We start from the raw sequence: 23,307 nt of genomic DNA, 5'->3' as shown, positions 1-23,307 counted from the left end.
GAGGCTGAGGCTACAGGCGCGCGCCGCCTTGGAGCCGCCGGTGTCGGCCTCGCCCCCGAGAGCCGATTGGCTGATGCGCTGGGCCCAGGATGGGCCGGGGGCGGGTCCATTTAAAGACCTCGGGACAGGAGCGGGCGCTGTCCGAGCTCAGTGCACAGGTGCAGGCGCAGCGGGGTCGGATCCTCCGCGTCACCGAGGCCATCTCCTGGGTGATGGGGTGGGCTGTGTGTCCTTGACGGACTTTTGTGAGCCCCCAACCTCCGGCGGAGCTGAGACCATGGCCCCTCCTCAGAGCTCCCGGGCCTCGCTGGATTTCGGGGGACCCCTGGGTAATGGGGCAGAGAGGGTGGGGACCTGGGGCCAGAGGCTCAGCGAGGGAGACTTGGAGGGGTGAGCTACGAGCGGGGATGGGGGCAGGATCTAAGAATGGAAGGCTTTAAGGGGTATCCGGAGGCAGAGGGATCTGGGGGTTTGCGGGGGAGTGTCTGGAGAGGGAGCTGAGGAGGGGCCAGTTCTGGGGGCTGCAGAGCGGGGGATTTGTGGGGTGGAAGCCAGGACGGAGCAGGAGGGTCTTCAAGGGGGACTGGGGGCGAGGACCAAGGTGAAAGTCAGGGAAAGGGGCTGAGGGCTGAGGACGGGATATGGAAGAGGACAAATGGGAATGCTGAGCGGGCCCTGGAGACGACAGGACGCCTATGGGGGTCGGGGGAGAATTGGGGAGCGGACGCCCGACGCGATCGCCCCCCTTCCCCAGGCGCTGCGGCGCTGATACTGCTGCTCCCTGCCACCATGTTCCACCTGCTCCTGGTGGCCCGCTCGGGCCCAGCGCGCCTCCTGGGCCCACCCCCCTACCTGCCCGGACCCGAGGCACTGTGGAGCCCGCGGGCGCTGCTGCTGTTGCTCACCTGGCTCGGCCTGCAGGCGGCGCTCTACCTATTGCCGGCGCGCAAGGTGTGGACTCGGCTCGCGGGCGCGCGGGGGAGGCGGTCGGAGGGAGAGGGCTCGGCGAGAAGGAAGGCTTTCTCGACTCTTATCAGAGTCCCTTTGTGCCTGCAGGTGGTCGAGGGGCAGGAATTGAAGAACAAGAGTCGCCTGCGCTACCCCGTTAACGGTGCCTGGGGGATGGGTCCTTGTGCTGGAGTTGCGCTGTTGGGGGTGGACCTCCAGGCCCAGGGGGATTAGCTCCCAGGCCCAGGGGGATTAGCTCCCAACCCCAAGCTCCGTTATGTGACTCTCTTCCGCCCAGGACAGACGTGGGGGGGGTCTCACGATCCCTCTCTACACCCCTTGTCTCTCCACCCCCACCTACAGCATTTGCTGCTACTCTCTGCACCAGAGCAGTGGCTGGGGTGACAGCTGAGGTCTCAGCCTAATGGCTTGGTGTGAGGTCTGTGACCTCCCTGGGGTGGGTGGGTGTGTGGGTGTGTGTGTGTGTGTGTGTGTGTGTGTGTGTTGGGGGACTGGGGGTGGAGGCACAGCCCCCAGGACTCACTGTGTACTTCGGTTCAGGCTTCCAGGCCCTGGTGGTGACAGCCCTGTTGGTGGGCCTGGGGGTGTCAGCTGGGCTGCCCCTAGGGGCACTCCCGGAAATGCTCCTGCCCTTGGCCTTTGCGGCCACCCTCACCGCCTTCGTCTTCAGCCTGCTCCTCTATCTGAAGGCTCTGGTAGCCCCTGCCTACGCCCTGGCTCCTGGGGGGAACTCAGGTGAGAGGGGACCCAGGAGGGTGCAGAGGGAGGCCGATGGCGTGCTTGCTGGCACCCTCACCCTCTGTTATTCTCCAGGCAATCCCATTTACGACTTTTTCCTGGGACGGGAACTCAACCCGCGCATCTGTTCCTTTGACTTCAAATATTTCTGCGAACTGCGGCCTGGCCTCATGGCCTGGGTATGCTGGGCGTGGCTAAGTGGGCCTCAGGCCAGGAGGAGGGCTAGGGTGGGTGAGCAGGGCTTGGGCAGGGCAAGGCCAGTATGTGCAGACATAAATCATGATCCGTTCATCCCACAAATATTTGTTGAGTCCACCATGTGCCCAAGGTACTGGGAGACAAAAGAGAAAAAAGTTATATGAAAGAAAGAAAAAAAAATCTCTGTCCTCATGGAGCCTACATTCTAGTGAGACAGACAGACAAAAAATTAGTAAAATATATATAGCAGGTCAGGGGATGCTAAGTGCTATGGAAGAAAAGGAAGCAGGGAGGGAGTTAGGAGAGCAGGTGCAACTTGAATAAAGCAGCCCAGCACAAAGTCTACTTCGAGGAGAGACAGTGATAGATGCTGGTTGCTGGTCAGAGCGGCGCAGAACCTAGAACTGATCACTGGTGGACTTGAAAATGTTCCCGCTATGTTTTTGGTTATAATCACCCGTGCTGGACTGTGGTTAAGATTTCCAAAAGGGAAATCTTGGGCATGGTCCCTCGTGTCACCCTGGAAACTACCTCATCCAGAGGCAGGGGGAGTGCCAGGTGCCCCCCATGGATCTGGATCCAGCCTCCAAGGTCATTTCCTCCTGTGAAGTGGGGTAAGGAGCGAGCTTCCTCCTAAGACTGAGGATTAGAAGTGGTCACCTGAATGACAGCCCGGTGCTACCAGATGGAGGTGCTCAGGGCAGGCTTGCTGCCCGCTGACCCTCACGGAGCACTGACTGTGTGCCCGACACTGTGCTGAGTGCTTCACACGCGTTGTGTCATGAGCTCTCACACGGCTCCGCGAGGCGGGTCCATGATTATCTCCATTGTCCACGTGGGGGTGGGGAAAGTAGGCTTCAGAGAGGGTAAGCACCTTGCCCAGGTGGCTAAGCTGAGATTCACAACCAGCTGTTTTAACTCTCAAGTCTGAAGTGTCTGACCGCTCCCTACGCTGCTCTCCCAAAGGGAGCACTACAGAACAAGGCAGGAGAAAACAGGCGGGGAGGGGGTCCACTGCAGCCTCTCGTTCCCGGGATCCAGGGCTGGATCCATTCCACAAAGGGCTGGAGAGTTAGTGATTGACAGCAGAGAGGAGGGGAGAGGTGGGCCGCTGCCCTACCCAGGCACTGCCGCCTCTGTGGAGACGGGCAGGGGACAGACTGCTCCGTCTCCCCCATACCCCCTGCCCCCAGGTCCTCATCAACCTGGCCCTGCTGCTGCAGGAAGCAGAACTCCGGGGGAGTCCCTCACTGGCCATGTGGCTGGTCAACGGCTTCCAGCTACTCTACGTGGCCGATGCCCTCTGGCATGAGGTGAGGCTGGACTGGGCGGGGGAGATGGGAGGGTGTCTGGGGACCTCGTGGGGACTAGGCCAGTGGGTCCTGTCCCTGCAGGAGGGTGTCCTCACCACCATGGACATCACGCATGACGGGTTTGGCTTCATGCTGGCCTTCGGGGACCTAGCCTGGGTGCCCTTCACCTACAGCCTGCAGGCCCAGTTCCTGCTGTATCACCCGCAGCCGCTGGGGCTGCCCATGGCCTCCGTCATCTGCCTCCTCAATGGTCAGTCGGGAAGGGGCGGCTGGCTGGGCCAGCCTTCTCCCTCCCCCTTTCACTATTCACTGTTCAGCACCACTAGGTAGGTGCTAAGCCTCAGGCGCTTCTCTAAAGCGGGGGGCTGGGTCCTGGGTCTCTGGGCAGACTGAGTCTGGGCCTTGGGTGGATGGTCAGGGTCAGGCAGAAGGCTATGCCCCTCAACCCCGACCACCTGCTCATGCTTTCCCCCAGCTGTCGGCTACTACATCTTCCGTGGAGCCAATTCCCAGAAAAACACCTTCCGAAAGAATCCTTCTGACCCCAGAGTGGCTGGTGAGCTGGGTTGCTAGGGTGCTCTGAGTGAGATGGGGCAGCTGGGCTTCCTAGGGGTCCCCCATCCCACTATCCCTCTCTCCCCAGACCTTGAGACCATACCTACAGCTACGGGGCGACAGCTGCTGGTGTCTGGGTGGTGGGGTATGGTCCGCCATCCCAACTACCTTGGAGACCTCATCATGGCTCTGGCCTGGTCCTTGCCCTGCGGTGAGTGGCCTGGGTGGGCATGGGTTGGGGGCCACATGTGTGAGGGGCAGAGGTGGAGTGGTGCCGACAGGATGCCCAGTCTGGGTGTGTAACGGAGAACAGGGATGCCCACGAGTACAGGGAGGAGTTGGAGTTGGGGATGGACACGGCATGTGGCCATGGCAGACCCCCGTGCCACCAAGCACTGCCAGCACCTTGCTGCAGACCCAGGACGTTTCACCATTGAGCCCCGATGCCCCCGTGAGCCATTAGGTGTGGAAACCTTTGTGAACTGGGGGGCAGGCTGAGTGGTCACAGAGCCTCCCCCTCCCCACAGGGGTGTCCCACCTGCTGCCCTACTTCTACCTCCTCTACTTCACCGCGCTGCTGGTGCACCGGGAGGCCCGGGATGAGCAGCAGTGCCTGCAGAAATACGGCCTGGCCTGGCACGAATACTGCAAGCGTGTGCCTTACCGCATTGTGCCCTACGTCTACTGACGCAGCTCCGCCCACCTGACGTCGGGCACGTGCCCGCCCACCCACCAGCACACCCAGCACCAGGAGCAGGGGCGCACCTGCGACCCAAGGGCCTGCACCCTACCCTGCCTCGAGCTCCAAGAGGCAGGGATAGCAGCCTCAGAGAGGTAGTTTGAGGCAAGGAGCAAATGAAGCCAGTGCCTAAAAATGGAGTGGATGGGCTGCTCTTCCTCCTTGGATAAACATCTGGAACCCTTGGTGCCGCTTCTCTCCCTCTCTGGGCTGTTTAAAAAGTCGCTGGGTCAGGCCTCATTAGGGAGAAGCTGAAAGCTGGTTTGTGGGCCGGAGTCTGGGGGTGGGTGGGACAACAGCTGTCACTCAGAAATGGGCAATGCCGACAAGGCAGACCAGTCACAGCTTTATTAATGACAAGGGGTCCCCAGTTCAGCCAGGGAGCTCCTCAATGAGAGTCCTCGGAGCAGGTGGCAGGGGGCCTCCCCAAAGCTGCTCCAGCTCCCCCGTGAGGGCGGCCACCTCCTCGGCGGCCACAGCATGGGCTCGGTGGGCCCTGGTGCAGTCTAGAGCCAGGGGTGTGAGGGCCGCCTCATTTTCGTTGGTCCAAGCCAGCAGGAACTGGCACTTCTTCCGGGCCCGGTAGAGGCGATCTCGCTCTTCGGTAGCCACGGCCTGTTTCCGGGCCCGGCCCAGGGTCTGCGCCAGGTGCCCCAGTGCTGCCAGCGTGAAGGCCTTCTGATTGGCCGGGCCCTCGCCCAGCAGGAGGCGGGCGGCCTCGCGCATGGCACCCCTTGTGCCCAGGGGCCCGGGCGGATGCTCGCCTGCTTCCAGCACGTGGGCTGCGGCCTGCAGAGCCTCCTCGGCAGAGGCGAAGACTTGCTGGGCGCCCAGGGCTCCGGAGACGCCGAGCAGTGTGGCACAGAAGTCGGAGAGCAGCGCCTCGTCGCCGCCGTGATACAGGGCAAGAGTGTGTGCATAAGCGAACAGCACGTTGGGCAGCTGGAAGCGCACGAGCGGCGAGGCCCGGCCGCGGCTCAGGCTGGCCAGCGCGGGGATCCGGGTGGGCACGGCGGGCGCGCCGGTCCCCGGGGCGTCTCCGAGAAGCGGCTCGGCGGCAGCAGCATCCTTCCCGGGTTCTGGCGGCGTCCGGGCGGGTGGGGGCTCCAGCTCCGCGGCCTCCCCGCGGGGGACATCGTCCAGCTCCTCCAGAAGCCGTGGCCCGGCCCCGTGCGCCCACCACCACGGCCGCCACGCGGGCAGCAGCCTCCCGGCCTCGCCCCGGCTCAGCAGCCGCTCGAAGGCCGCCTTCTCGGCCGGGGTCAGCCGCTCCCAGAGTCCCGAGAGGCCGCCGGGCGCCGGGCCCGGCCTGAGGCCTGCGTCCTCGGGCTCATCCTCGGTCTCGCGTTGCTGACGCAGCCGGCGGAGGGCGCCGGCCAAGCGGCTGGGCGAGGCGCTGCGGCCGCGGAGCTCTCCCAGCACCTGGTCTCGGTAGAAGTCCTCGGCGCAGGCGCCGTGCGCCCGGTAGCACCGCAGCGAGCAGTAGGGCACGTTACAGCGCGGGCAGGTGTAGCGCGCGGTCTGGGCCTCCCCGGCCGGGCAGAAACCGCACGGCCCAGCCGGCTCCATGGCAACTGGCGCCGCAGGCCGCCACCGAACGCGCACGGATTCCCGCCCGGCGCTTCCGGCGCTCCTCGAGTACTTCCGCCTGTGCGGGGCCGAGGGGGCGCTTAGTCAACGCACCCCGAGGACTCTCGGCAATTTCCGTCCACATTCGGAAGCCAGACCCCACCCCTCTCTCTAGTGTCGCTCGGGCAGGCGCAGGAGCCGCTCGTGACGTAAGAGCCCCGCCCCGCGCGGAGAGAGAAGCAGGAAAAGTGCGTCGGGCGGGCGCTCCGCCAGTGCCAGCTCGCCCCCTAGTGGTTGCCTTTTGGGCACTACAAATAGGTGCGGCAGAAATGGATAAAGGCTAAGCAGCTACCCTGGGCCACTAATTGTGCCAGGTCCATAGGAGATGAGATGCCTCCCCGCGCTGCAGGGGCAGCCATTCTGCTGGGGGACACAGACAAATAAAGGGGAGTGGAAGAAGGCCAAGGTGGAGTACCTAGCCTAGACTGGGTGTGTGTGTTGGGAGCATTTCCCCTTTTCAGAAGACAGCATTTAACAAGTATCTGAGCTCCTGTTTGATTTCCACCTCCAAACCTATCGTTCATCCAACTTTAAAGAGCAGACTCCGAACTAGGCACCAAAAACACAGGAGCAAAAAGAGATGGAGTCCCTATCCTAATGGAGCTTAGTTTGTGGTAGAGTGGGGGTGACCCACAAACCGTGCCAAGCACTGTGAAGACTTGGTCCATGGCACCCCTGAAAGTAAGCTCTGGGTTCTTTGGTTCCTCACTTAACTCACATTCAGCCCCACCTACAGTCAGTTTTGCTTTCAAAATACCTCATCTCAATATGGATCATATATTTCCCTACCAAGATCTGGATGGATTTGACCACCCTCAGGTCTGCATCCCCACTACCACTGGTGGTTTAAGCTACTTGCCCCTCAACTGGATGACACCACCTTAACTGGTTTCCTTTCTTGCCAGCCCTCCAAAAAATCAGCCAAAGTATTAGATCACAAGTCAGATCACATCAGGTCCTTGCTTAAAACCCTTCCCTGCACTTAGTGACCCTCCATTGCACTTGGACTCAAACCCCAACTTCTCTGCATGTCTGCCAAGACCCCGCAGGATCTTCCTGTAACAGCTACATCTCACGTTAGCATGAGGGAAGCCATCTTAGGGAAAGGAAGCAAGATTGTAACTATGACCGACTCACTAGTTTCTAAGAATGCACTCTGGCCTGCACGTAGCCTAGATGATTAAGCACTTTTCCCTTTTGCAAAATACATGATCTAGTTCTGTGACCCTTGCTTACATATATCTCCCAGCTGTGATAAGACAGTAACTTTTTTCTCCAAGTTGCCGAGGAACATGATGACCTCCAGAAAGAAAAACTCTGCGTTGGTACCCATCATGAACGACACAAGAGATACTGAGGTGACTTGAAGTTCACACTGGATGGTCAACATTCCTAAACCCCCTCCTTCCCTGCCCATTTCTCCTATGTAACAGCCTCAAGATTCTGTATCACTTTTAAGATGGTTCTTTAGGACACTAGTCTGCCATCTTCCGATTATGCTAGCTAATCGTATAAATTGTCCTTTCTCAACCACCGGCTTGTTTGCAATTGATGGGCACCAGATTGTGGCAAGCAGAACGAGCCCCTTTTTGCTCGATTACAATCCCATCTTCAGAGGCCTTCCCTAGCATAGGGTGTCTGTCCACCCCCACTCTGACTTTCATTACTGCACTGCTTCCTTTGAGGCTGTACCACTTGTAACTAGTGTTCTCATTTTCCCCACAAGAATCTCAACTCCTAGAAGGAAGAGGGCCACATCTTTCTAAAAAGATCCCTACAGAGACAAAAACAGCCAATATATTTGCACACTTACTACGTGGTAGGTGCTAATCCAAGTTCTTTACACCCTTCGTTTAATCCTCACGGCAACTCAAGAGATTATGGCAGAGATTAAATAAGTAGTTAATTCAAGGTCAGCCAGCCAGTAAATGGAGCAAGGATCCAAACTCAAGGCAGTCCAAGTCCAGAGCCCAAGGTCTTTACCCCGTGGCATGCTGTACCCCAAGAACCAGCAGGTTCAAAACTCTTAGCAGAATGAATGAGGGAGTATCCATGTGTTGCTAGGAGGGAAACTTCAATCAGCCTCAGTGAACTCCACTTCCGGGAACACTGACTCAATCAACTGACCAACCTCAGCTGTTATTAGGTTAACAAGGCTGCCACAGTTCCAATGTAATCAGGCAATGCTTTCCACAGCTGGGGCAGACCAGACCCCTACCCTAGACTCCATCAAGGCCACAGCTGGTCCAGGGAAAGGCCAGATTGATGTTCCCTGGTACATCTACTTGAACTCCTCCCCTCCATTGCTGCCTCCATAAAACCTCCCACAATTCCTGCTGTCTTCTGTTTAAAAAAAAAAAAAAGAAAAAAATGATTTGGGGGAATTATCAAGTCATTTGGAAATCAGAAATTGCCCCAATTCTCCCTCTGAAGGGCTAGCATCTGTGGTTACCCATTTTCACCAGAAACCTTTTCTTGTAGTTTACCAACCCCTCCTCACCCCGCCCCCTACCCCTGACCAAGGGCCTCTGCCTCTTCCTAACTTGACACTGCCAAGAAACCAGAGACGCCTCACTAGTGGACACACCAGCAGCCCGAGAAGCCATATCTCTCTCTCTGCAAATGAAGATCAAACAATGAGACGACTAGGCTAAGTGGCTTTATTAGAGAAAGCCAGGATTACAAAGAATTTAAGAGTTGGCATTGGGGCCCTTCTTCTTGCCAAAGGTGGGCACAACGTTGACAAAGCGCCGGTTGTACTGCATCCGCCGCTTGGCCCGGCCTGTCTTCTTCTTCTTTTTCTCCTGTTTGGCCACCTGGGAAAAGCGAGGGCTGATCAGACCCTGGCTGACCTCTTCTAAGCCTTCCCTCAGACTCACCTCCAGGGAGGGAGAAGGCAGACAGGGCAAGGGCCAAAAATCTTTAAAACAAAGTCCAAAGGACATCACTAACACTGTCACTTACCTTCGGAGTCTGACCTCTTACTTTCCCAGCACGGGCCAGGGAACCATGGACTTTACCTGTGGTGAGACAGGAGACAGCAAGCGGTTATCGAGCAGGAAGGGCCCAACCGGGAATGAGAACAAAGTTGCAGAGATTTGACTTCTGACCAAGAATGTCTAGTCTGTACGTTCTGGGGTTTCACTTCAGGATATTCCAGCCCCTGACTTTCAACAAGAACTCAAGAGCACGCTAAGGAACTGCTCTGAGCTACTTTTAGTGAGAAAACTGGGAAACAGTCAAGGTTCTAGTAAGTGACTGAAATAGAACTATACTCCGGCTCAGTCTCCCATGGACGTCTCAAAAGTTCATCTGGAGGGAGGTAAACAAGAAGAACCACCCCAAATTGAGGCCACCGAACGCCACACCCCACACCCATTAAGTGATTACGAGCAGTTTAAAGACAGTCCTCACCAACTCACCTCCAAGCATGCGGCCGGCTACTTCCAGAGTGGTCAGAGCCTCCACCCCACACTGGCCCAGAGTAGCCTCATCCTCTAGGGGCGTGCCTGCCAGGAGCAAGACTTGATCTTCTGGAGCGATACCCTCCAACGAGGCTACATGAGCCTGCAGAGAAAAATGAGGCTCATGAGCGTTCCTGCGGGGGCCGAAGTTGAAGAACACGGGCGGATGGAGCCCAAGGAGCACCACGCAGCCCTACCTTGATCTGGGCGACCGTCTCCTGGCCGGTCACCTCGAGGGTGTGTAGCTCCTGGGCGCGGACAAAGAGCTGCATGTCGGCGACTGAGGAAAGACAGACTCGTAAAAGAAACGCTCTGGGACAGAGGAGACCGGGGAATGGGTGGCGGGCTGGGGACGGTCGCTCCGGGAGATAGGTGGTCGCGGGGTCTCACGTGGGCGAAGCCGGGCCTGCCAGGGAGCTCGGGTGGGGACGGGAGCCCGGCCACAGGGCAGCCCCTCTTCCTCTATTTCTCCTGCGCTCTCTGATCTCGCGGCCAACCTGCTATTAAGCTCTCCGGACCCAGCCGTGGCCCAACTCTTACCTGAACCTCGACCACCGCTGCCGCTACCGCGAAGATGGAGTCGAGAAAGAGGAAGGAGCGAGGGCGCGCACGTCCTCGCCGCCTGCTGCGTGCTACGTCACTGCCGAGCGACCGCCAGGGCCTCTCATTTTTGTACCGCCCACGACCGTTCTAGCTCCGCCTCCTTTCGTTCCGCGCAGGCGTCATTTCGGTCCCGGCGGCGCGCGCAAGAAGGGGCGGGACCAGGTCGGTTGCGCGCGCAGAACGCCTGTGTACGGGGGCAGTTCAAGATGGCGGCGGCCATGTTCCGGGCTGCTCTGCGGGGCTGGAGAACCGGCCTCCAGCCGGGCTGCGGGCTACGGCGGCTGGTGAGAGCGCTGAACCTGGAGCTGGGGGCAGAGGGCTGGGTGTGAGGCTCACTGTTATTCCTTGTAACCCTAAAAACCGCGTCCCTACTTGGGGGCTTAGTTTTCTCGTCTGATCGGGGGCTCTTCTGGAGCTCAGATGCAAGATTGAGAGGGATGGTGGCATTGCCTGGAGCGCGCTCTGGAGTGTGGGGGGTGGAACCTGATTGGAGAACATCCCAGGTTAGTCAGAAGTGGGAGGGGCTGCTTATCGACTAATTTTTTTGGAGGGGAAACCGTTCCACAGGGTGGAGTCGGCCCTGGATCATTGGCGACACTCCTGGGAACCTAGAGCCCATGATATACAGGCCACTTTACCCTGCTGCCCTGTTCTCATTGTAAGCCTGGGGCCCACCAGGACTCGGGAGTATCTATGGGGAGAAGTGTCCAAGACTGATCTTTAAGCTGGAGGATGGGAGGACAGACTTCGGAGTGTGACCTTAGCTAGATTGTTTATTAACGTTTTAATCTTTGTTGGGTATAAAAAGGGGGTATAAAATAAAATACCTAACTTGTCGCGTTATAAGAAGTGCAAACGATACTCGTAAAGCACTAGTGCAGTGTCTGGTGGTGTCTGTATGAGGCTGAAACGTTCCAGGTAAGGGAGGGCCACATCGGATGAGTGTGAGTGGGAAATGATCACGATTGCCACAGGTGCCTAGCCCAGAACTAGAATATTTTAGTGGAATGTTCAGAGAAAACTTTAAAATACCGGAAAATGCTGCATTGGTCAGACTTAACGGTTAATCAGCTTTTCAGAAGTATACACACACTTCTTATTTGAGTCCCAAGGAAATCCTGAGAGGCAGGCCCTTCAAAATGCCTCAAATTCTTTTCCAGTCCACCTGTACCCTGCACTCTGGCAAACTGAAGCCTGGTGCTTTCCCACCTCCAGCCTTTTATTTATGCCATTCTCCCCACCTGTGATGTTTCCTTTCTCTACCTACTAAAGTTCTGCCTACCCTGTGGTGGGTGAGACGGTTGTTTTGTTTTTGTTTCAGAGCCAGACCCAGGGGCCTCCCGATTACCCCAGTTTCGTGGAGTCTGTGGATGAATACCGGTTTGTGGAGCGCCTGTTACCTCCCACCAGCATCCCAAAGCCCCCAAAGCATGAACATTATCCCACTCCTAGTGGCTGGCAGCCCCCAAGAGGTGAGCTGGGTGATGGGGATGGCTTGAAGGCTGCAGGGATGCGTCCCCCTCTCTGGTGGTCGACCTGCCCCTGCTGAGGCTCTGGACTCCCCAGTGGGTTCAGGACTTGTGTTGAGGTCTCTCAGGGCTAGCATCTGTCTCATGTTCAAGGAAGAGCCCAGGAAGGAGCCCTGTTTCACTAGTACCCATCCATCCTCACTATCGGGATGAGGTCTTCCCATGCGGGAAAAGTGAAGCCTAGAGAGAAGACCCAACAGCTTGGATCCCACCCCCCAGTAGGCCATGTACCATAATTGAGAACATAGCTTGGGCGTCAGGCAGTTCCGGGTCTGAATTTGGCTCTGCTCTTCATGGGGAGTGTGATCTTCAGTTAGTCACTTAGTGCAGAGCCTGGCATGGGAAGTGTTCCATGTTTGTAAATCCCCATCTCTTTGTGCCAGAGATTGATTCAGCCTCCCTGAGCCAGTGGAGAAGGGCAAGGACTGGCCCCAGAGTGGGGCCCAAAGATCCAGGGAGGCATGGCCCTGACTTCATTTCTTCTTGAGCACCTTCTGGTGCCAGGCACCGTGCTGGGCCTTAGGGCACCAGGGTGAACCAGCTGGTCCTGGCTCTAAGCTGAGGGAAAGAGCAGGTCTCCTGACTCGAAGTCTGGAGATGGCTTTGCTGTTGGGAGCACTGTTCCTCTGCAGATGCTGTGAGGGGAAAGGCTTTGGCTGAGGTGGGATGAAACCTAGGAAGATTTGGCTTATCACTGTCCCTCCCTGTCACAGACCTTCCACCCAACCTGCCCTACTTTGTGCGGCGTTCTCGGATGCACAACATCCCTGTCTACAAGGACATCACGCACGGGAACCGTCAGATGACTGTGATCCGGAAGGTGGAGGGGGACATTTGGGTAAGTGGGTAGATGGGTCAGGGTCTGACTCTGTCCCTTTGAGGGCTGAAGGGATGGGAGTCCTCTAGAGGGGAAGGTCTCCTGACCAGGCTTGAATTGTCATCTCCCCCCAGGCCCTGCAGAAGGACGTGGAACATTTTCTGAGCCCACTGCTGGGGAAGACACCCGTCACCCAGGTCAATGAGGTGACAGGTACTCTGCGGATCAAGGGCTACTTTGACCAGCAGCTCAAAGCCTGGCTCCTGGAGAAGGGCTTCTGAGGCCCAGCTGAGCAGCCTTCATGACAGCGTCTCCCCCAGACTGAGTCCAGGGGATCTCAGGAGGAGGGAGGTGGGTGTTGGAGGAACTAGGACAGTGCTACAGGACCAGGGCTAAGGGCTCAGAGTGAGGGTTAAAGGGCTTCAGAGCAGGCCTTGCTTGCACAGAGAGGGAAATGGGACCCTCCGCACAGGAGCCAGCACTGGGGGAGAGCTGTCTAACACTGGAGACCCACCAGGAACAGCTGAGCTAGTGGGGGGCATTCGTTACTGTCCCCTTACCCCCACTCCCCGCTCCTGCTTTCCCTTTATTGGAGCTCCTTAGCTCAGCTCTTCCAGTTCTGGAGGTTGCTGACTGCTCCTCTGGTGGAAGCACAGCCCAGTCCCATTTTGGGGAAGGCAGCACAGGGTGGACGCATTGGGCACATTCCTTCCTGGCCCTCAGACCCTGACCGCTGCCAACGCTCCCGAGCCCCTGCTCTAGGCCAGACCTGGTTTGGTGGAGCTACACACAACACAGATGATTCAGACGTGGCTCCTGGAGGCCTTCAGTTCCGAGTGCGGGGCTGGGCACAGGGCCACAGCATGCCCGTGTCAGCCCCCGGCTCATTCTTTCTATCCATGGAGAGGTAGAAGGCCCTGTCCCTCTGCTCCATTCCAGACCAGACAGAGTTGGTCTGACTGGGTTTCCAGCTCCACGAAGCAGTCATTAGCATTAGCTGGCCTGCCCACAAGGGGGTGCTAGGGATCTTCTAGCGGCCCTGCACAGGGGCCTTCTTCCCAGCTTGCTGACCTGGTCTCAAGGCTGGACAGAGGTGTACAGGCTGGAAGATGCTGGCCTTTCACCCCTGCCATCCATCCCACCTCCAGGCAACGAACCTTCACATTCGCCCCATCCTTGGAGTCACGAGAGCCAAAGGCCTGAGTTCCCACCTCCACCCCAGCATCCAACTGGCTACAACAGGGTTCAGGGCTTGGCTCCCCTACTTGGTCTCCTGGGGGCTCAGTTTCTTCATGTGTAAAAGGGGTATATCTTCCTAATATTTAATAATCAACAATGTGCCCAAGAACAGCGCTGGCGTCTACAAATTAACCCTCACCCCTGGAGATTCCAGGCCATTCTCAAGTCTACAGCCTGAGCGAGAAAAAGGAGCCCAGCGCCCTGATCCTAGGACACCAGCTCCACCAATCGTTAATGCAAGTTTTTATTCGGCTGTATATACAATTTAAGCTATTAAAATTTGTACAATATTTACAAATTAAATAATCATCTGAAACTGTCTCCAGCAACTCTTGTAACACAAAACCAAGGGGGAAAAGACAGGGACAGGCAGGCCTCGGCTCCTGTGGTCCCTACCTGGCCCAGAGCCTTTTCTAAACTGGAAAGACCAGGAGCCTGGCACTCCTGCTTCCCCTTCCTGGGCTCAAGCATTCAAATTCAAAGACAAAATTTAAGCCAAAAGACAACAGCAAGGAAGTAATTCCAATTCTAAACTCAAGAAAAGTTCTCTAAGTTGAGAAGTGGCCTTCCATGGATTATGGGGCTTACAGTGGTTCAGGAGCAGAAACACAAGCCCTCAGCCTGCAGGGAGGCTGGGCAGTGGCTGCTGCGTGGGACCAGGGACAGTCTCATCTTAGACAAACTGCAGGGAGAAAGGGGCCTGGGGGAGGGGCAGGGCCAGGTCCCTCAGTGTCGCGGCCTGCTCCTCCATCCCCAGGCCCTCCCTTCCCTGAGTCGTGTGGTTGCCAGTAAGACGTGTAAATGCCACAGGGCATAAGGGGCACCACCACCACCACAAAAGGCTTCTGGGGAGTTCAGGGTAAGAAAAGGACATTGGTACCAGTCTTGGAGGGTGGGCCAGGGAGCAAGTTCCCGGCCTGCCTCCAGCCCCTTGAGTCCACACTTGGGAACGGGAGGGAGCTAATACTGTTTGGCACTGCAGCGTGACTCCACACACACAAGTGCGGCTCAGAGGGGCTGCCCCTTCTCCCAGAGCGGGGGCAGGGGGGCAGAGGGCTTCTCAGAGGCTGCGCCTTTCTGCCTTCACAGCCCAGCAGAACTCAGGGCTGAAGGATTGGAGGGGAAGGCTGGAACTGACCCAGGATCTCCATGGCTGCCCAGGACTGTAAGGGCTAGAGTCACTGGGGCCTCAGGCCTCTTTCCACTTGGCCTAGGGGATGCCACCTCCTCTGTCTCAGAGCTGGGGGTTACTGCTCCCTGGTGCAGATAGAGAGGGAGCTGGCACTTGGTGGCAGGACATGTTCCAGCAAGGGCTGCTCAAAAGAGTGGGGGCAGGGGCCAGGACTGGGGCAGTGTCAGTGGGCAACAGGGGACTCCAACTTTTGCAGGCGACGGCGGCGGAGCTCTGCTGCATCAGGCTCCCCATCCTCAGGTAGCTCCTCGGCGCCCACTGACTCAGGAGCTGGGGATGGAGAGGTCAGAAGTGGAACCCAGAGAAGCCCCATGCCCCACCCCCTGTGGGCCGACCACAACTACCTGGAGCCTTTTCAGGTTCAGAGGCTGGTGAGGAGGCCCCTGGGGATGGGGTGGTGGCCTCAGAGCTGGGGATGCTGGTGGAGGAGGAGGCAGCAGCAACAACAGAAGGGGCAGTCTCCTCAGTGGGGCTGACTGAGGTGGCAGGCCGTGGGGGCCTAGGAAGAGAAGGGACAAGAGGTGGGCCTGGCCTTGGCATCCTGGCATAACTGGGCAGAGTCTCCTGCCCTGGTGAGCCTTGCAGGGTAGAGTCCAGCACCAACGTGCCTCTGCAGCCCCGGTGACTAGCAGATACAAGTGAACACGTACTGTACGAATTATCCTGATTCTATACCGTAGATGGACTGTAAACCATCGTAGGCAGGACTGCTGGCCTTGTACATTGCCGTCTCCACCCGGGGTGCCAGGCCCCTTAACAGGGTATCCACCTAGGACATGTCACTGAATAAAACACAGCACTCCAGTCTCAGACTCGAGCTCCCCTCCATGCCTATGCTGTCAGTGCTGGGTGCACTTTGTTATGTGACCTGTGAATAGGAATTAGAACCCTTCTATTCACACAAGGTAATTCAAATAAAGCAAGTGAGTGATGGGACCAGGACTTGAACTCGGGCTGGGCTGGCTCCAAGTGACTTGTTATTCGCTGTCTCAGATCCAGGGCAGTGATTCCCGGTCAGTGTCACCATATGTCAGGAGGGTGGACGTGATGAGCTCAAGCACTGAGAATTAGGAGTAATTTGATTTTAGAAAAACATAAAGGAACAAGATTCAAGATCAGCTACACATCACTCCTACTTAGATCCAGACAGGCCTTCTGCAGGAGGAGGATGAAAAGGCACCAAGAACCCTGAGACCCTGGGTGTGCCTACAGATGGGTGGCCTGAATCAATAGGTGTCACAGGGTGACAAAAGAGAAAAGGCCAAGAATCCCTGCTGGGGGCCTCCTCTTGGCAGCTCCACGCCCCGCCGCCCGCCGCGGTGCCCCGTGGAGACGCACCCCAAGGAGGCGAGCACGGTGAGGTACTGGTTGATCTGCAGCATGGCGGCGTCCAGCAGCGTGTGGATGTTGCGCAGGCTCTGCAGCCGGGCCTCCAGGTGCTGCCGCTCATGGCCTTCCAGAGCCCGCAGCTCCTCCGGGGTCAGCCCAGCAAAGCCCGCAGGGGGCACAGGCATCGGCGGGAAGGCTGGAGAGAGAGAGGCTCAGCCTGGACTGCCGGGGCCCGACACCTCCGACACCTCCCACCCTCCAGAGCCGCTCCGAGAGTGGCCCAGCTTACCAAAGGGTGGGGGCAGTGGCATGCCCATCCAGGGAGGAGGGAAGGGGAAGCCTGGGGTGGGGCCGGCCTCAGGGGCGGGGGCAGAGCCAGGTGCCGCGGCAGAGGCAGCAGCAGCAGCTGTGGTTGTGGCTGCTCCACTGGGCCGAGAAAGGGCTGCTGAAGAGCAAGAACAGGAAGTCAGTGAGTGTTGACAGCCCTCTGCTTCCATTCCTCCCACCCCAGTGCTGTCACGGTACCCAAAGGGCTCACCTGCACTGGTGGATGGAGGGGCCACGGCCTCTCCTGAGCTGGGAGGAGGTGGGACGGGTGGAAAGGGGCCCATGGGGGGCCACAGCGGGAACATGCCTGGAGGAAAGGGAGGCAGGAGGCCCTGGGGGACTGCAGAGAGAGGACAGGGGCTGGTGAGAAAAGGTCCAAACCGCAAGCAAGGGGCTGGTTGTTGGGAGCTCTGTCCTCTGCTCTCATAGGCCGCTCGGAGCTCAGCACTGATCACACGCCACTGCAACCACCTCTGTCTCTTCCTGTGACCCCTCCCCCACCCAGACTGAGCTTCTGGAAGGCAGGGACCGATTCCCCTCAATATTTCCCACCCAGCCCAGAGCAAGTACCCCACAGTGTGCTGCACGGCCAAATGAGGGGGCCACTCACAGTTGGGGGCCTGGGGCAGGAGCGGTGGGGCATGGGGGGCAGGTGGTGGCCCCTGATCCGCAGGTTCAGGGGGCGGTGGTGACTGGGTCGGCAGCGATGCACGAAGAACATCCATCCGGCAGGTGGGGCAGGTCTGCTGCCGCTGGAACCAGGAGCGCAGGCAGCTGCAGGGCAAGACCAGCCAATGGTCAGCAGGTCCCGAGAGGCCTGCCTCTCAGCCTGCCCCCGACGTGCAGGGCCCCGTGGCCCCCACCTGGTGTGGAAAATGTGGTTGCAGGGCAGTCTCTTGGCACCAGTCACCATCTCTTCCCGGCAGATGATGCACACGTTGTCCATCGCCTGGAGTTCCTCTGGGGTGGCATCCGGATACCTGGTTAGGACAAGCCAAGGACATGTCAAGACCAGAACTGGAGGCAGGGGGACCTGGGGCAGAGCTTGCGAGAACAGCTGGGACAGGCCCACGTACAGTGTGTTCATGTTGCGGATGGCTCGGCGAGACATGATGGCATCTGTCACAGCTTTCTTGAACTGCCTAAGAGCACAGTGTCAGTGAAAGTTAAGAGAGGGAGGGGAGGGATGAGATAGGGGGCAGGGGCAGGGCTGGGCTCACCTCATAGCCAGGTACATAGGCCGGATGGCAAAGAGAGGAAAGGTGTGCACCTTGATCATGATGGTCATGAAAGCCATGTACAGCAGAACCTTGATGAAGCCTGGGGGTAAGCAGGGTGCAGAGAGCAGGTCTCAGGGCCTGGGAGGCAGGGCCGGGGACGCTGGTCTAGGTCAGGGGAGGCCCAGGCTGCTCTCACCTGTAAACAGCTCCGTGTAGAGCATGTACACGGCCTTATTGTCCCAGGGGTTCTCGCTCTGGAGGTCCACGGAATGCAGCACGTACTTGATGAAGATGGTGAGCACCATAGTCATCAGGATGGCGTACTGGAGGGAGGGGACGGGGGGCCGTAAGCACGCAGCCCCTCCCCCTCGCTCCAGCTACATTCTGCTACTACCATGCGTGGTGCAATGGCACAAGCACAGGCTGGGACACAGCCCGGGTCCTCCTAGATCCCCCACTCACTAGCTGGTGTGACTTTTGGCAACTCGCTAGACCTCTCTGAACCTCAGTTTGCTTGTCTGTAAAACGACAGAATTAACTCTTCCTTAATACCAACACTGCTTTGCTAATTAAGAGAGATACAGGTCAAATGCCCAGCACAGGGCCTGGCATAGAGTAAGCACTCAACAAACGTGAGCTGTTGTCACTGAACAGTTTCCTCTGTGCCAAGGACACACCTCCCCAGCTGTCCATCACGCTAATTCCTTCTGGCCATCAACAGCCAGCTCCTCTGGCATCAACTTTCAGGAAGACTTCCCTGAGCACCAGGTCAGGGCTCTGGCCCCACACGCTCCTCTTTCTGTGCCTTCCCCACTCTCCTAGGGAGGGGGGAGCTGGGACTAACTGATGGCTGCTCCTTGGTGGCCCGCACAGGGATGGCCAGAGAACAGGTGCTCAGTAAGGGTGTGTGGCTTAATCAAGACACATGAGGTGCCACCTCACGCTTGTCCTCCCGACCTCCAAAGCCCGTTTTACCTCAAAGCCAAACACCAGCTGCACAGAAGCCCCACGGGTCAGGATGCTGTGATAGGCGTGGCTGACGAAGAGGAAGTCCAGGATGCCCAGGAGGAACATAAGGGCTGTGGGGAGCCCCCAATGGGGGGTTGGTGGGGTCAGCCCGGGGCCTGACAGCCACTTCCTGCTCTAAGACAGTGCCCACCCTCAAGCCCACTATGGCCCCAGCCGTCAAGTTAAGAGGGCACACTCCTGGGGGCCAGCCTCGTGGCTTAGCGGATAAGTACACGCGCTCCACTACTGGCGGCCCAGGTTCGGATCCCAGGCGCGCACCGACATACTGCTTGTCCGGCCATGCTGAGGCAGCGTCCCACATACAGCAACTAGAGGGATGTGCAACTACGACATACAACTATCTACTGGGGCTTTGGGGAGAAAAGAGGAAAAAAAAACAAAAGAGGAGGATTGGCAATAGATGTTAGCTCAGGGCTGGTCTAAGCAAAAAAAAAAAGAAAAAAAAAGGAGGATTGGCATGGATGTTAGCTCAGGGCTGATCTTTCTCACCAAAAAAAAAAAGGGTTTAAAAAAAAAGAAAAAGACGGCACACTCCATTGAACCCGGCCCCCTGGGAACTCCTGTTCTGCCTTGGGGGGCACTGGGGCAGCCCAAGCTCCAGGTGAGGAGGCAAAGAGCTAAGGGGCCAGGCAGTTGAGAAGCCCTGGAGTGGAACAAGGCACAGACAATGATGCAAATTAACTTCCTAAATTATCTTTCCTGTACAGCTGTGAGCCAATGGGCAGCCTGTGCTCTAGGGTGCAGGCCCATGGTTAGGGACTTTTCCTGTTCCAATTCTCCATGGTGCCTCTTCTCCCTCGAGCTCCCTCCTCTCCCCTCGTGTGGGTCTCACTCACAAATAATGCGGCAGTGAAAGAGCCAGGAAATATTGGGGCTGCGTTCCATCTAAGGCAGAGCAGAGAGAAGGTCTGTCAGGAAGGTTGGAGCTCACCCCACATCCCCAGCCCAGCCCTCACTCCACCAGCATGCCCATCAGCCACTCCTTGGCTTCTGTCTGCTCCAGAGAATCCCATGACCCAACTCACAAAGTCCACACGGTCCTCAGCCAGCCAGTGAAAACACTTGAGGAAGAGAAGAAGAGTGAAGAGCGCAACAAAGCGGGGGCTGAAGTCATCCCGAAAGACGGTGAAGGCCAGACAAGTCTCAGTGACGGCATACCAGGAACGTTCCAGAAGGTGCTGGGGTTGAGCGAGGAATGATGCGGAACTCAGACTTTCTGCTTGCCCAGCTCCCTGCCCCTCACTTTTGGGGCCATGAACATCTTACCTCCATCTCTGCTGCCCTCAGCTGTCCAAAGAACACCTTGCCCATCACCTTGCCCAAGAGGAAGACAAGGACGAAGGCCTGGATGTACAGGACCTAGAAGTGAGCAGAGGCTATGGTTTGAAGTCACCTTCTGCTTTGCTCTGCCTGCGGCTCACCATTCAGGAACCTCACCACATCCCCATCACCATGTATTCAAAGTTAGGCAGCTGCTGGCTACTTCACCTCTCTCCTACTTACCTGACCTCTAGCCCCACCCCTGTCTCAAGCAGACTCCTCCTTCCCTCCCAGGGAGTCCCTCCCTCCCCGAGCCCGGGACTCACTGCCATGCTGGGGCTGGACTTGGTCAAGTACACCACAGTCGGGTAGAACTGGTGCTTGAGGTAGTAGGCATGAGCCACCACAGCCCCGGTCAGCGCCAGGCTGGCCGCCATCATCACCGCGGTGCGGAACATTGCCCTGGCCTGGACACCTGCACGGGGAAAGGAAAGAACGGAACCTGTGTGATGAGCACACCGTGCAAACCCAGCACGGTGCCTGAAACACAGTGGCAGAAAATAGGGGAAAGAAAAGGAAAATCTCACTTGGCCCTCACAATCATCACATCAGGAACATCCTGTGCTCCCCCACGTTACAAACAAGGGAACTGAGGCTCAAAGGGGTTAAGTGATCACACTGACGCAAGGCCTGGAGCCCGGGTCAGCCTTGTTTCAAATCTAGGGCTCTTTCCACGCTGCCTGCCAAGCCGCCGCCTCCAGGGAGGACTAAGGACAGGCAGCAACGTCGGAGGAGGGCGGAACTGGTACCGCCGACCCTAAAGTGGAGCTGAAGGAGTGGATGCAAACGCAGAAATCTCCAGAAGCGGGAACGCGCGCCTGGACGGGGAGAAGCCAAGGCGCTGGGGGGCGCAGCCGGGCAGGCGACAGCGCCTGTGACAGCCCCGCCGGGGTGGGCGGCAGCGACGCGCACCCCGCGGGAGCGGGCAGGGTACGTCAGCCTGGAACCCTGGCGCCCCCAAATCCCCGGGCGGTGTCAAGTCGGGGCATCGGAGAAACGGCCGAGCAACAGGAGGCGGTGGGGGTGCTGAGAGGGGGCCGGGGCGGCCGCGCACCTGTAAGCGCCAGGAGCTGCGAGCGTCGCAGGCGGGGCCCAGCCTCTGGGAGAGCCGCCGCGCCGGCGCCTGAGGTCTACGGCCACTTGACAGACCGAACGCGAGCGGCGGGGCTGAGGGGGCGCGCCGACCCCTGAGACCTCAACGGGAAGGTCCAGGTCCCGACTCCAACCACACCCCGGGCCCGACACCCGCCCACTCACCAGGAGCCCAGCGCCGCGAGCCCGCTCAGTCGCCGCGACTGCGGAGGCGACTCCAGTTAACAACACTCCCCACCCACTTCGAGCCGGAACTTCGGGGGTGAGACACCTCACTTCCGGCGGCGCGGAGCGGGGCGTGGATCGTACCAAGTGCATCAGTCCCGTGCCCACAACCGCGCACCCTCCGTGGCGCCGGGAACAGTAGTTCCACCACCGTATTTGGATTTCGTGCCTACTTTTTGAGCAAGAGATGCGAGAGGTGGTCGGAGCGGAATAGGGCACCCGGGGGGTTGGATAGAGTCCCCCTATTTATTAGTCACAGATGGTATGGTCCCCGCCGCTGAGTGTACTGAACTTAGCGGTGGACTCCAGCTCTCAAAGTGCCTGGAAGGTGGAGCCTCGTGCGGGCCGTACCACTTGGAGGGGGGAGTATGCAAGGGACAAACTTTACAGGCCTAAGAGAAATAAAATGTTTTAGAGCCTCGTTCCAGGGGAATTCACAACAATCTGATGCTTTCACAATGCTATTCACAAATAAGATGCTTTCCAGGAGAAGTGGATTCCGACAAGGAAAATTTGTCGCCTCCATGATCACCCCAAAATTGTGTGGGAGTGAGTCGGGTCCGTGGCTGCTATTGATTGGTCGAGATAGAGTTACGCGGACCAATAAGAAAAAGAAAGGAAATTTGCTGGCCTATAGGAAGAGAAAAGCAGGTGAGCGGTTGCTAGGGGCGGAAGGCAGCGTTGCCTAGGACTATGTCCAACCCTGGTGGGCGGAGAGTGCAGAAGGCGCAGTCCGTGGACGGGTTATCAGTGTCTGTCCTGGGCGAATGTTTGCTGCGCCAGGAAGGGGTGGGGCAGCCCGGTGTGCCAGGGCCAAACCTCTAATTCGGGCTAATTTGGGGGTGGGAGTGTTCTGTGCAAAAGGATTGGCTTCAACGGCGCACACCCGCACCCCTCCCCATGCCGCCAAGTTTGCTGTCCTTGTATTGTTCAGTTCTGGGCCATAGCCACAGCTCGCCTGGTCCAGGGCTGCTGTGTATTTCAGTTTGTGTCTCGGTCGCAGCCAACTCAGTCTGCTCATTGACAGAATGGAGGTAATGCACCTACTTTGTGCCTTGCATTTTCCTCTGTCAACTCATTTAACCATCAATCACTAGTTTGTGAGCTAGGTGGTGCTATCCTCATTTTGTACGTGGGACAATTGAGGTTCAGAGATTGAGTAAGACCTGTCCTGGGATTGGTATCCATCGGGTCTAACTCTAAATTCCCGTACTGTTGGCCTCAGCCACCTTCACCACCTGTTGACCTGAATTGGCCTGACCACTTTAGCTTGTAAGCTGTAACTGATTTGGCTCCCCCATAAGGCCATCTATGACTTTCCAGTGACTACATCTCACCATCAACTTTCAGTTCTTGCGTGACTTGACCTCTCTCCACTTCTTAAAAGTCTCCTCCCTGAGCTTCTGTGACCCCCACTTGCCTCTGCTTTTCTCTCAGGCTATACGTCTGACCCCTTCCTCTGCCCATCTTTTAATTTAAATGTTGGTGTCCACATTTGCCCCTTCTATTTGCTTTCCCTGCATGATCCTGTTTGCTCCTGTGGTTTCAATACCTTCACTTAGTTGCTGATGACTCCCATGTCTGGTCTTCAGCTGAGATCTCGCTTACTTCTAAACAATTCAGTATCTCTAGTCCTTCACCTCAGCCCCAGCTCCAGAAACCTGGGCATCACACTTACCATGTCCCTCTCCATCTATCTCCGTATCCAAACTGGTAATTAACTCATTTATTTAGTTGTCTACAAATATGTATCCCATGCCACGTGTTCTAGGAACTTAGG

The 23,307-nt window shown here is 57.7% G+C and overlaps 5 protein-coding genes across 13 annotated transcripts; 2 read left to right on the top strand and 3 right to left on the bottom strand.

Moving 5' to 3' along the window:
• Positions 1–58: 58 nt before the first annotated feature.
• TM7SF2 (transmembrane 7 superfamily member 2) lies at positions 59–4,697 on the top strand. Of its 2 annotated transcripts, XM_004437589.3 has the most exons (10): positions 72–329; positions 755–951; positions 1,057–1,111; positions 1,510–1,704; positions 1,783–1,886; positions 3,099–3,218; positions 3,300–3,468; positions 3,694–3,774; positions 3,862–3,984; positions 4,301–4,697. In XM_004437589.3, the coding sequence occupies exons 1-10, from the start codon at positions 74–76 to the stop codon at positions 4,459–4,461; spliced, it is 1,461 nt and encodes a 486-aa protein (XP_004437646.2). In that variant the 5' UTR covers positions 72–73; the 3' UTR covers positions 4,462–4,697. The 2 variants fall into 2 exon arrangements, with proteins under 2 accessions (XP_087278791.1, XP_004437646.2); XM_087422665.1 differs by lacking the exon at positions 3,300–3,468 and having other exon boundaries at positions 59–329.
• Positions 4,698–4,846: 149 nt separating this feature from the next.
• ZNHIT2 (zinc finger HIT-type containing 2) lies at positions 4,847–8,671 on the bottom strand. The gene has a single exon (XM_087422666.1). It carries the CDS (start codon positions 6,079–6,081, stop codon positions 4,885–4,887), a length of 1,197 nt encoding a protein of 398 aa, XP_087278792.1. The 5' UTR covers positions 6,082–8,671; the 3' UTR covers positions 4,847–4,884.
• A 107-nt stretch (positions 8,672–8,778) lies between these two features.
• FAU (FAU ubiquitin like and ribosomal protein S30 fusion) lies at positions 8,779–10,262 on the bottom strand. Its single transcript, XM_014792999.2, has 5 exons — positions 10,146–10,262; positions 9,803–9,885; positions 9,564–9,708; positions 9,106–9,161; positions 8,779–8,957 (listed from the first exon to the last, which is right to left on the bottom strand). Exons 2-5 carry the CDS (start codon positions 9,875–9,877, stop codon positions 8,832–8,834), a joined length of 402 nt encoding a protein of 133 aa, XP_014648485.1. The 5' UTR covers positions 9,878–9,885; positions 10,146–10,262; the 3' UTR covers positions 8,779–8,831.
• Positions 10,263–10,335: 73 nt separating this feature from the next.
• On the top strand, positions 10,336–14,109 carry MRPL49 (mitochondrial ribosomal protein L49). Of its 2 annotated transcripts, none has more exons than XM_004437593.3 (4): positions 10,336–10,492; positions 11,530–11,680; positions 12,451–12,575; positions 12,689–14,109. In XM_004437593.3, exons 1-4 carry the CDS (start codon positions 10,415–10,417, stop codon positions 12,833–12,835), a joined length of 501 nt encoding a protein of 166 aa, XP_004437650.2. In that variant the 5' UTR covers positions 10,336–10,414; the 3' UTR covers positions 12,836–14,109. The 2 variants fall into 2 exon arrangements, with proteins under 2 accessions (XP_004437650.2, XP_087278796.1); XM_087422670.1 differs by having other exon boundaries at positions 10,400–10,492; positions 11,506–11,680.
• Positions 14,020–21,741, bottom strand: SYVN1 (synoviolin 1). Of its 7 annotated transcripts, none has more exons than XM_087422662.1 (16): positions 21,468–21,741; positions 20,477–20,625; positions 20,157–20,249; positions 19,916–20,068; positions 19,727–19,775; positions 18,837–18,940; positions 18,058–18,184; positions 17,862–17,961; positions 17,718–17,783; positions 17,505–17,621; positions 17,252–17,415; positions 16,853–16,981; positions 16,604–16,756; positions 16,324–16,510; positions 15,327–15,484; positions 14,020–15,255 (listed from the first exon to the last, which is right to left on the bottom strand). In XM_087422662.1, exons 2-16 carry the CDS (start codon positions 20,606–20,608, stop codon positions 15,149–15,151), a joined length of 1,839 nt encoding a protein of 612 aa, XP_087278788.1. In that variant the 5' UTR covers positions 20,609–20,625; positions 21,468–21,741; the 3' UTR covers positions 14,020–15,148. The 7 variants fall into 7 exon arrangements, with proteins under 7 accessions (XP_087278788.1, XP_087278785.1, XP_014648483.1 ...); XM_087422659.1 differs by having other exon boundaries at positions 16,604–16,759; positions 21,468–21,739; XM_014792997.2 differs by having other exon boundaries at positions 15,330–15,484; positions 21,468–21,739.
• Between the last annotated feature and the right edge of the window lie 1,566 nt (positions 21,742–23,307).

This window comes from Ceratotherium simum, chromosome 34 (genome assembly GCF_057802395.1).
Source record: "Ceratotherium simum simum isolate JZ-2026a chromosome 34, ASM5780239v1, whole genome shotgun sequence".
Classification (NCBI taxonomy): domain Eukaryota; kingdom Metazoa; phylum Chordata; class Mammalia; order Perissodactyla; family Rhinocerotidae; genus Ceratotherium; species Ceratotherium simum.
Note: the sequence above shows the minus strand (reverse complement) of the source record. Positions and strands in the feature narration are given on the sequence as shown.